Source organism: Vipera ursinii (assembly GCF_947247035.1).
Source record: "Vipera ursinii genome assembly, chromosome: 4".
NCBI lineage: Eukaryota > Metazoa > Chordata > Lepidosauria > Squamata > Viperidae > Vipera > Vipera ursinii.
Genome location: NC_139514.1, coordinates 66,988,222 through 67,000,973, shown reverse-complemented (window position 1 = coordinate 67,000,973; position 12,752 = coordinate 66,988,222). Strand labels below are relative to the sequence as shown.

Genomic DNA, 12,752 nt, shown 5'->3' with positions numbered 1-12,752 from the left:
TTGTAAGCCGCCCTGAGTCTTCAGAGAAGGGCGGGATATAAATGGGATTAAAAAAAATAAAAAAATAAAGCCTTAGTTTTTTGGAAAAAGTGTTGTAATCTTACTAAAATAAGTTTATTTCACGTGAGATGACAGATTTTTGCAGAAGCAAGCTGACAGCATTTACAGGCATTCCATCTGTTAAATGACATAAATTTAAAGTGTTATAAAAACTTACTTGGAACATCCAGTCCCTTAGCCTTGGCCATGATTGATAGTATTTCTCTAGTAGAATGAGCAGCACTGAACACGTAGGATGAGCCTGTGCCTTTTGTGAGTGGAGGCAAGTATGATTTCAGAGCAGTACTCTGTAATATATTGTTTATGTACTGGTCCAATTCATCCTGGCTTTCTGTCAAAAAACATTTTAAAAAAGCTGTTTGAAGTAAAGCATTTATGCTTCCACCCAATTAACTTTATATTTTGTCATATAAGTCTTCGACTTACGACCAGAACTGAGCCCAAAATTTCTTATTTTTTTAATGTTTTGTTGATTTTTTAATTTTACATTTAAGTGGCAGCTTAGTTAATCGATAATTCAATGACATACAAGTATCTTTAGTACAAGTCTCAAACTACCACATCAGATATTTCCTCTCTTTCCCCCTCTTAGTATTTACTGTCTCATGTTTAAACTAATACGATTCTTATTATACCAATTAAATAAAAATAACATTCTTACATTTATCAGTAATTATACATATCCTGGTTATTTTAACGTTCAATCTTTATAGACAATGTATGTCCTAATTAGTTTTTCACAATTTTTAGTTTCCCATTAATATTTAAATTTAACATTTAATATTTATAATTTCCAAGTTTTAAGTAACCCAAGTTCCCTTTATGACAATTCATCACAAAGTCTAATATTCAGGATACACGTCTTTATCTATTTGAATATATTCTATTTCTCACCATCTTACATCATCTAATTCTTATTTTCTTTTCTTTTTTAGTATTTTATTAATTTTACATTTGAGTATTTAAAAAGCAACATGGTGACTGGTTAGTCAATAGTTTTCAATAACAAAATCTTTACTACAAATCTCAGGTTACAACATCAGATATTTCTTCTCTTTTTCCCTTACATTCTCATATTCAAGCTAATACATTTCTAATTATATCAACTCAATAAAAACATCATTATTACATTTATCAATAATTTTTTTAGCTTATACATATCTTAATTACATCCAATCTTCATAAACAATCCATATCCTGTTATTAATTTTTACTCAATTTTTAATTTCTCATCAATATTCTAATTTAACCTTTGATATCCATAATTTTCAGACTTTGGGTAACCAGGGTTTCCTTTATCTCACTTCGTAACAAACTATGAAATCCAAAATAAATAAATAAATCTTCAGACTCTACGAATACACATGTAAGATGTTAAAATTAGTGACTGTGCATACTCTCAATATTTAAGATTTTTATATTATTATAACTTTTCCAGCCTCAGTTTTTCATAAATAGGTAGCCTCTTCAACTATTCTGTTATACATGAAGGCCCAAATTCCTTTTTAGAATATCCAGACATCTGGTCCCTCTGCAGTTAAAGAACTTAATCAACTTTTAACAAACCACACAAGTGTACTTGCTGAAATGTATTTTCTGATATATATATATTTTAGTTTTTTGCTCTTTATTAATATTATCTATCAAATCATTTCCATTTGGCCTGCCATGGACTTAATTTAAATTTTTAACAAAGCTTGAAAAAAATTAAACAAAAAAAACATATTTTAAAATAGAAAAAAAAATTGAGGTAATTATAGCATAATTCAGTTTTAACTCCTCTTTTAAAATTAAATGAAAGAACCTCTCTGATTTCCTCAGAAAAATTCCTCCACTGATATATCCTAGAGAGAACTTTGTCCATCTTTCTGCTAATAAAGCCTTTCTTGATCCTTTCAAGTAGCTCTTGATTACAGATTCATTTGAGAGATGAAGGGGGGGGGCATTTAGGGATATTATCTCTCTCCAAACCATTTGAGGATTTATAAGTTATAATTCTACCTATATAATTATAGTTAGAAATGAATTGACAAGTTTATTAACATAATATAGCCAACAAACTCACATCAAAAAAAATCCAGTGTATGCATTTTGTACTTACTATAGCTCCTGAACACTCATCCACTCATCTCAATTGTAGAACATGCCATAATACTCATTAAGGCATGATTACTGTGGCTACATATCCAGAAAGGGCATGTTTATCAACTGTGGCCAAAATTGCTCTTGGTTACTATTTGCAATTTCTGTACATGGATATACTGCTCAAATGAAATGAAAAGACATCATTACCTTTATTACAAAAGTCTGCATAATCTTCTAACTCATAGCCACTTTCAGGGCTAGAGTAGTCTTCACTTTGATCATCAAACAGCTTGCTGTCACAATCAGGATCCAAGAAGCTTAGGTTTGTATAGAATGAAGTGGTCAGAAAGTCCGAAAGTTTGCCCAACTTCACTCTGGAAAAGAACAGATTGAAGAGGAAGAATACATATTTGTTACACACACACACACACACACACACACAAAATATCTATGCACACATACAAGCACACAGATACACGCAGGCACACAAATATATACATATATGCATACTGTTGAAAAGAAATTCACAAGTACCACACTGTTCAACAATTGATAAATAAATGTTTTTTTTCACAAGTATTTGAATCATGATGGATAAGCAACCATATTAAGATATATTGTTCCATAGCCAGGCGCTCAGGAAATAAAGATGCCCATTATCATCGCATCTTCTTTTTACACTCTGCAGAGTCATCTAATTTGTCTCCTTGCATTACCTTATACTTCCAAACTTCCTATAAACCTGCAGCCTAATTTATTCATTAACCCCTTTTATACTGAATTTCTGGAACTGAAAAATATTTTAAAATATACTGAATACTAAAGTAGCAAATGTAAATACAAACAATCCAGCATTTATACAAATTGTACAGTAACATCCAATCAGAAAAAAACATTAGGCAGAAAAGTTTTACCCAATAATCAAAAATAGGAAAAAGGAACTCTCTTGGTTATTTGTAATGCACATCAATGCTCACCTTGCTCCTCCAAAATATCCATCTCCAAGCTTTCTTATGGTGGCAAGAATTGCAGGATCAATATCAGTCCCATCATCCACTAAAATAAATAAACAAACCAACCAACACATACTTACATATATTTTGGAAAAATATTTTTAATGATTCACTTAAAAAGAAAATCCAGTATGAAAAGTTTTGGCTTAAGCAATATCTAACCTAGATTGTCTATCATTCTGATCTTCCCTTCACAGATGAAGAAAAAGCAGCAACACAGCACGTGTAGGCAATTTTATTCACCATACAGAGACATATTACATAGATATTAAGCATTAGGGCCGAAATCTTGAGTTCAATTGGATTATGTCTTTTCCCAAGAGTGGGAGGAGGGACTGTCATGTATTTCATAACTCACTGCAAAAATTATTCAAATTCTATACTGCATATCCAACCAAGAAACGAGTCTTGGGTTCACCTCAGATAGTTTGATAAAATCATTTACACAGTGTGCTTTAAAGAAGGCAAAAACCATGCTGGTGTCATTCAAAAAGGGCTAAAAAAAATCAACTGATAATATATATATAGTGTGTGTGTGTGTGTATGTATATATATATATATATATAGTGTGTGTGTGTGTGTATGTATGTATGTATATGTGTGTGTGTGTGTGTGTGTATACGTGTTAAATATTTGTCAAGTCATTTGAATATGCCTTGCTAATTAACTCTTTCTTTCCTATTTTGGCCTAACTTAAGGCTATCCACAGGATATAGTCACAACTTATGACAGCTCATTATTTCTGTAAATTATTCAAATTGCTAATAAAGAATTTTAGGGAGGCTGAAATGATCATTTCAAACTTATGTTCTCATCAGTCAGTCATACCCTTTTTTTAATCTGACATACAGCTCACAAAAGCTTATGACTTTTAATAAAATGTGTTAATTGGAAATGGTGCCATCACACATCCAATAATATGTTTCTAGTTATCAAAAGGAATATTGTGGAAATGGAAAAGGTGCAGAAGGCAAACAAGATAATCAGGGATCCGATATACAGTATAAGGAAAGGATGCAACAGCTTAGTTTAGAGAAAAGATTCTTTTAAGGAGATATTATAAAATTATGCATTATAAGAAAATGGTGACATTTTTCTATATCATTCATAATACTGGAACAAGAAGCCACCCAATGAAAATAACTAGTAGATGATTTAAAAGATAAATACTTCTTTACATAGCTTGTACTAAATTATCTTGTGAAATATACTGCCTTTCCCAAATGCCAAAGATGCTGAACAGGGGCTGTAAACTAAAGCAATATCATTTCCCTTTGTTCTTAGGAATAAGGAGATCAAGCTGTGAAAGAAATATCTTTGTCCTGTTATCTTTGTTAAAACAAAGCACCCTTCAAAGAATTGCAGAAGTCTCCTTGGGAAAACCAAAGGAGGTTTTTGCACATGCACATCACCCACATAGAAGCCTCATCTGGCTTTGATGAACACTGCTGGAGAACACTAAAGGACATGCTAAGAGATCAGCATCTCTTCCTACATTTTCCTCTAGCACACAACAGCCGATGCATCTGAGAAAACCTTCAGCTTCTAACTTTGTTGAAATCCAAGGTTATGGTGTGAAATCAGTAAATGTGCAAACACTTTTTCTAACTTTTCCAGTGTCAGAGGTAAGAGAGAAGAGAATATTTTAAGGCAACAAAAGGGCTTTATTGAAGCAAATCATATTGACTCTTTGCTTGGATGAAGAAAATCGTTTTCCCTGTCCAAGTTGACAATAAGTCACTTTACACAGGACTATCCTAAATGATTTGCAATGAGTATTTTATTTCTGTGAATTCTATTATTTTAAACTGTTTCTTCTTAAGAAAGCCAGGCTAACAGCAACCTATAACAAAATCGAATTTATTTTCAATAGTAAACCAATATTTCCAAAGATACTAATTTGTTACTTTGTGTCTTCATGTTGGTACCAAGTAGGGAACATTGCTTGAAATCAAAATGCTAATATTCCATATTATATGAGCTTAAACATTTATAAAAATACCAAATAAGTTTTCTTACTGACCAAGCATTGTACTGGTGATTGGGAAAGTAAGAATTGGTCTTCCAGTCATTCTCCAACAGGAAGTTAGATAAGCCAACTCAGTTCGTAGCATCTCCACAATCATCCGATTGTCTAAAGCCAAGTAGAAGTGATGCTGATCTGTAAACTATGAGGAAATTCAAAGTATTATGCATTTAGAGTTGGAATCCCAAATCTGATGTCTTCCAGATGTGTTGGATTACTACTCCCAACACTGCTGGACAAAGTACATATTAGCATCAGACTTATATGACTATAATATGTAAGGTCTGTATCACAGCTTTCATCAATTCACACTGGGACTGATGCTTAGTTAAACATCAATGGCCTAATTATAAGCATTCAACATTTGTTAACTTCCCACTTGGTCCATTGAATTTTATAGGGAATTCTCCCTGAAAATGCTTTTGATACTAGTTACCACAACAATAAGATCAATAATTGGATTAGAAGACCTTCAAGTTCCCTTCCAACTCTGTTATTCTTTAAGTTCAACATTTGGATTATAGGTAAATAGTAATTTACAAGGACTAAAATTTGGAAACAGAATCCCTCAAAATCATCCTACTTCTAGGTAAATCTCAAGCTAGGACAGAGAAACATTTGAGCTATACATGTGCACTACTTCTGGCTGGATGCAGGAAACTGGAAGGCATGATTCCAAAATTATCAGTTTAGTTTTGAGGGTTGCTCACATTCGTGTTGGAAGCACCTAAGGCATTTTCAGGTTGAAAGGATTAGTCGGTGACATCACCATTGCCCTGGGAGACTCGGTTGAGGACTCCATTCATGTCCCCAATAATGTGCCTATTGAAGTTTTATCTATCTATCTACTTGTGAATGAGGGTTTAAGAACTTTGGGAATGGAACTAGGAGTTAACTATGATACAAACCATTACCTTCTCAATTTAAAATAATCTCCAAAATGCCCTGAAATACAAATATTTTGCTGCAGAATTTCAGTATAATGATTTTTAGATACTTAGAAGCCAGAAGTAAGGTACAAGATTGCATGAAGTATGCCCACATTACTTGAGCTTGGTGGGATTACCTGTCTCAGCCTAGTGTTACTGGTGGTTGTATTAGTTGTTTTTATGTAAACCACTTCATAAAATTTCTAAGATGATCAAAAAAAATGCATATCACAGTTATTTTTTTTATTTTAATCCCATTTATATCCCGCCCTTCTCCGAAGACTCAGGGCGGCTTACAAGCTTAGCAGTAGCCTTCATTCTATGTATATGCCTGCTTATTAGGGCTTTCAGCCCCCCCCCAAGCGGCATTATTACAAAATCAGCTTATTGCCCCCAACAATCTGGGTCCTCATTTTACCTACCTTGGAAGGATGGAAGGCTGAGTCAACCTTGAGCCTGGTGGGACGCGAACCTGCACTAATTGCAGGCAGCTGGTGTTACTTAAGGAGGCATTAGCCCACTGCTCCACCAAAGCTCTAGTTATACGTTAGAAGTTGGCAAAGAAGTAAAAGAATTATGGTCAGGCATTTTTTTTTCTAATTAATGGTGATAACAACCTGATACCTAATGCACAAACCAGAATCACTTGTCAGGCCAGATTATACCATAAGTACTAATAAATAAAATTAAAGTTATTCATCAAATGAAAGGAGGATTACCAGGAACTGCTATGCTTCCAAGCCTTTTGCACAAACCTTCGAGTAATTTTCGAGTAAGAGCAGTCAACAAAACATATGTAGTACAGTATGAATTTATTATTCCTTTTAGGTTTGTGCCACTGGCAAGACTAGGATTCTATAAGTGGAAGTTAAAGTTTCTCAGTACTTCTACTTTGTCCTCCTCTACATAGCTCTACACAGCTTAAATAAAGATTTTTATCAGTTCAACCTTTGTAATATCAGTTCCAAAAGCAAGTAGAATAGAGCAGTAGGAAGGAGCCAATGTTCTTGTTGATATTTGCAAAATTACCTGAGGGGTAAAGGTAAATATTTGGTTTCTTATGATATATAATTTGGATGTTCCCAGGACACCAATATGCCGATAAGGCCTCCCACTCAACTTCATGTTCTTGTTACGTCCTAAATGAAGCAAACAAAAAACATCCCAAAGCTAATATTTGGTGTCTACTTGTATTTATCACATTCACATCTTAGAACTGCCTATCTCTGTCACAGATGGACTCTGTATATTATATATTGTTAAGCAATTCAAATGTTTCATCTCTATATTCTGGTACTTTAAGCAAGTTTGGCTGTACCCTTCACAGCTGAGGGTGTGTTAGAAAAAATGGATGCTAAGCTATCGTTTAATTGTGGTTTATTTATAAGTAATAGTGACTTGGTTCACACATAAACCATAAGCTACAACACTGTTTTTCAACCTTGGAAACTTTGTTTGAACTCCAACTCTCAAAATGCTAGCATGTTGGCTAGCGAATTCTAGGAATTGAAATCCACACATCTTAAAGTTGCGAAGATTGAGAAACACTGAGTTACAATTTCTCCAACTTGCTCAAAATTGTCAACAGAAATGAACACTGCCACTCGAGATTACCTAGTGTTGAACTGTATAGAATAATTGTGAGATTATATAATAAAGGCACCTGGAGTTTAACTCCTAACACAGTTTTCTCAACAGTATAGAAGAGTTTGTCCAACCCAGGATATATTTCTCAAATTTCCTAGTAGTCTCTTCTGCAGATGTTAATCAGTCCAACAGTTCATCATTTTAAATCAACCATGGTGGCATAGATGCTGCCACCTGCTGGGGGGACTAGAAATAAAATTAGTGTATATTTCCCAACTCAAAAGGAACTCTTCCAATATAACTGTTAACTACCACTCAGTATGTTTATGGAGATTCAAAAGCTTCTTGGATGAGAAGCAAAACATCTTCCTCAAGGAAAAAACAAAGTCCAGTTGCCCTTTGAAAAAGCACATTGGAGACTTCCAGTCAGTTTGGGGCAAAATAGACAATTTTTTGTAAGGGCTAAGAAGTTAAGGCAACCCAACTGTGTCTTAACTACATTTCAATCCTGAAAAGAAACCGGTCTGACAATGTTTTCCCTATGCATTTCAAAAGTGCCTTGGGGGCCACAAAAGGGTGCTTGACTTCTACCCTACAGGAAGGTCATTTTTGTGTTAAGCCATGGCATGTTTTAATGGTTTGTTAAATATACAATGTAACAGCAGAAGCCATAGAAGTTGCTATTTTTGTAAGAATAATAAAGCAACATCCAGGTATTGGATCAGAAGAGACATCACAATGCATCTAGAAAAGAGGTGGGCCTTGCATTGCCATGCCACACTGCCTCTTTTGTCATTCTGGAACTTGTTTGACCACCCCTTCCCCACCATTGGTGCCAATCCAAAATCAGACAAACCATATCATAGCTTAGCAAGATGGGTGAATCTTGCTTTTTGTAACAATACAAAATAAACACATTTGTTATCACAGGTAATGCAATAATTCCTTTAATATAAGAGTACAATTCAGTTCTGAAATCCTAAAAACATGCAGTTGTGCTTCTTATATCAAAAACTGAACTTTATAAACCAATACTGTCTGTCAGTATTTTTTTAAAATAGCTTACTGAAAAACAATCATTAAAATTTATTAAAAAATGTCTCAGTGGCGCAATGCTGGAAAAGTCCAATAAAATTACTCAGTTGTTTTTTTAATAGCACCTACCAAGCTTGGCATAAAGATTACTCAGAATCCGAGATGGCTGCACTCTGGTGGGACTCAGATCAGCAATGCTTTGTACATTAATTCCATGATGTCGTAAGAGTTGCTTAATTTCATTTGTTTCTGCTAGAACGTTTACTATTCAGAAAACAAAATGAAGAACCACAATCAAGGATGACAATTACTTTTATTTTTCTGTGAACAGAGCATAATCAAAGAGGATCTTCAGTAAAAAAAAAGACTTTTTCACTAGACTAGTGTTGGACTAGTACAAATAAATGGAAATGATTGCCTATCAGAATGACACTTTACTAGGTTTGTACCAAGCATTCCAAAAGGTCTTATTATAAAGCATATTAGAATAGGCACAGCACCTCTTCTCAGTATTTTAGCTACTTTAAAGATTCCCTGGTTCTTTACACATGCATGTGCATACCCGGATAACATCATTTCTAGCACATCCAGCAGTGCAACTAGACACCTGCAGGCACAGACACTGAGGGATACCTTTTGGCAAAGTTGTGTAAGCATCCAAGAATGCAGCTGCTTTAATGTTTCAAGGAGAGGGGCTTCACAAAGCACAATTCTAAACAGCACTTCACCTTTTCCAAAGTTTTGGAATACCTAGGTATTAAAAATGATGCAATAGGAACTTCTGAAGAAATGGGCTTAAAAAGTCCCCAGATGGCAGTTCCATTGCACAACTGAGTGAAGCCCTGCTCTTTTTGTCTTTGCGTTGGCACTGCACCCACACACAAATAGGAAAAGTTGTGACTGAGTGGTTGTGACTATATCTTGGTGCTATAACCCTGACTCTGCTATGCATCAAAACAGTCTGATTTTTTCCTGACTTTTGTACAAGCCTGAAAACAAGCTGCTGGTGTTCACTCATTCACTCATTAAAAATTATAATAACTTTTAAAGGAGCAATACCTTCTTTCAATCCCATGTCTAAATCTGTGAGAGATCTGATTACTTTAATGAACAGCAGCTTGTAGAAGGTAAGAAACGCTTTTTCCTGAATCCTTGTGAAGCCATTTTATAACTGAACTAGTTACAACTAGTGGCCATTTTTTATCAGACTGATACCCATTTTTGTCCTTATCCTCCCTCCTCTGCAGCTTCAATCCAGAATTCTTACAAAGTCAGTAAAGCAAAGGCATGGTATAAAAAGACTTCTAAATATTTTCCCCAATATGTAAAAATGATCTAAATAATAGGCATTTCTGAACAACTTAGGTTCAACCTATATTTTAAATATTATTAATGACTATGATTAATTGCTATACATATGGATTTGCTGACTCCGGGATTTGGGAAGGTACAACATGTGATTGAATTTCATAATTAGTACTAAGAAACTCCTCTGACCCCAGTGTAATTTAATAAACAGTAAAGCATTTCAAACTTTATTTCTGCTGATGACTTAAACTACCATTTGAGTTACAGTGAAGTGATTCTTGGAACAAGGTGACATGAAATTGCTAAAAATATATTTTAAACTATGATCAAAGTAAGTTGACCATGACTCTAAGAATATGTTTTTGTATTTGATAAAAATGAATTTCCTTAAAAGAGTGACAGAAATTGTGATGGTATCCAAAAGTTCTGCTTATCCAGGTTTCTCAAGTTTCCTTGCTTCAATGTCAAAAGCAGTTTAGACTACATAACACAGTACGCACGTGTAGAAATACAACATCATTCTGAATAATGATCTTTTACACTACAGGTAGTCCTCGACCTACAACAGTTCATTTAGTGACCAAAGTTATAATGGCACTGAAAAAAGTGACTTATGACTGTTTTTCAGTTACAACCTTTACAACATCCCCGTGATCATATGATCAAAATTCAGATGCTTGGCAACTGGTTGATAATTATGACCGTTGCCGCATCCTGGATCATGTGATCACCTTTTCCAACCTTCTGATAAGCAAAGTCAATGGAGCAGCCAGATTCACTTAACAATCAGGTTACTGACTTATCAACTGCACTGGTTCACTTAACAACTGTGGCAAGAAAGGTCATAAAATAGGGCAAAATTCACTTAAATGTCTCACTTAACAACAGAAATTTTGGGCTCAACTGTGGTCATAAGTTGAGAAATACCTGTATTCACAATGCTGTGAAATATCTACTAAAAGGAACAATTAAGAACTCGATGTGTGGATGCCATGAGGAATCAAAAGATACAGGGAGTGTGATAATTAGGAAAGTGTCACACATTTTGATAGCTGAACTGCAGCAGCACTTGTCTCAGCAACAACCTGAGATTTAGTGACATGTCTTGTTAGTTGCCGCTACCCTTCTATACATATAACACCTCACGAGTAGAAGTGACAGCCTTCTATTACATTATTTCATTTCCTTCTCCACTTTTCTCTACAGAGTTAAAAATTTCACATGCATCATCACCAACCTTGAACAACCACATCAGGCTTAAAAGCTGTTGAAAACCTTCTATTCAATGGATCAATCTCACCCACAGCCAAAAATCCCTAAAATGAAAGAAAGGAAGAAATGAGGCAGATTTCAGTGGTGATAATAATGTTCTTTAACAACTAGCATGGGAATTTCAGAAATATATAAATTCATTAAGAACTATATCAGGTGTCCAGTAAAAAATGTACAATTCTCAGCTTAATGGATAAGGCCTTTGGTCTATTTTCAAAAGGCCTCAACAAGCAATTCCAACTTATAGAAATATTCTAGCCTGCTGAAGGAGCAGAGGTCTCTGCAATGAGAGGGGCAAAGGGGGGCAAAATGGCATATGTGAACATTCTATGTATGAAGAAAAGGGTGGGATATCCAATGGTGGTCATGCCTGCCATTTTGGCTCACTTGAAGACATGCCTAAGAAAAGGTAAGGACAAAAGGGAAAAAAGTATTGGAAAAGACATAGAATAAAAAGAATCTTTACAAAAAAAAACCACACCACCACACAAATTGTATAAAAGAGGACGTACCTCTGCTAGGAGGGCAGAAAGAATATATAATGACTGGCCCCAAAGATGAGGAAGTTTCCCAGCTGGAACACGATCCACTGTGTGAGGATTTTCATACTCTTCACTCACCTGGAAAACCAAACAGTGAATGAACACTGATTCATATGAATTTATTCACAACTTGTAGATGCTTAGTGAATAAAATCTAGAAAGCTTTTTCTCTTTTAGCAAGAGTTTATTTGGCAATTACAAGCAGGTTTAGAGTATGCTTACAGCAAACCCTCTATTGACAAGTACTTTTAAAATATTCTTCAAGACTATAATCTTTGCTTGCAATAAATGAACAAAGAAACAACATATAAAAGTTATTTGGTATAAGGTGTAAAATACACTAGCCCATCTATGGAAATGTTAATTTATCCACAGATTTTTTTCCCCAATTTTATAGAGAGCATATGATATTCAGTCTCAAATTCAGTATGGGAGAAGAAACACTTATTTTGATAGCAAAATTATTAGAAGCCACAAACTGCAGTGGAGCTTCATCTCTGTTATATCCACAAAAATTCACTAGGTAAATTTGGATCAGATTTATAGAGAGATTATGTAAACAGTAATCTATCTACAAATCAAGGAAGAGCATTTTACGTCATAAGTGAATTATTTACAGATTAAGGCAATTTGGGAGGAAGACCTTATCTGAAGGAACTGCATACAGTTCTGGCATCAGAAGAATTCCATTCTTTTTTCTAATAAGGATCCCTTCCAAAGCTTCTCTGTATTCCTGCACCTAGTAAATACAAAATAAGACTTTTACCATGCAGGCTCCTATTTCTAGGAGGCAAAAAAAAACACAAAGTGAACAAAAGGAAAAGAAAGTGGTGAGATAGTCAGACATATAATCCAATAAATAAAGAACTATGTTCAAATAAAAGGGGGAAAAAAA

General features: G+C 34.5%; 1 protein-coding gene across 10 annotated transcripts in view; it reads right to left on the bottom strand.

Annotated features, from left to right (window-relative positions):
* The window catches only part of PHKA2 (phosphorylase kinase regulatory subunit alpha 2), a 90,223-nt gene that overhangs the window by 50,756 nt on the left and 26,715 nt on the right, over nucleotides 1-12,752 (bottom strand). For all 10 annotated transcript variants that reach the window (XR_014492558.1, XR_014492559.1, XR_014492560.1 and 7 more), the window contains exons 12-20: nucleotides 12,501-12,596; nucleotides 11,828-11,935; nucleotides 11,281-11,359; nucleotides 8,865-8,999; nucleotides 7,143-7,252; nucleotides 5,182-5,326; nucleotides 3,123-3,201; nucleotides 2,353-2,519; nucleotides 218-391 (exon numbers count right to left, since the gene is read on the bottom strand). Coding sequence is in view for 3 of the 10 variants with exons in the window: in XM_083362920.1 (XP_083219046.1) it covers nucleotides 218-391; nucleotides 2,353-2,519; nucleotides 3,123-3,201; nucleotides 5,182-5,326; nucleotides 7,143-7,252; nucleotides 8,865-8,999; nucleotides 11,281-11,359; nucleotides 11,828-11,935; nucleotides 12,501-12,596 (1,093 nt within the window). In the remaining 7 variants the exon portion in view is untranslated. The remainder of the gene's footprint in view (nucleotides 1-217; nucleotides 392-2,352; nucleotides 2,520-3,122; nucleotides 3,202-5,181; nucleotides 5,327-7,142; nucleotides 7,253-8,864; nucleotides 9,000-11,280; nucleotides 11,360-11,827; nucleotides 11,936-12,500; nucleotides 12,597-12,752) is intronic.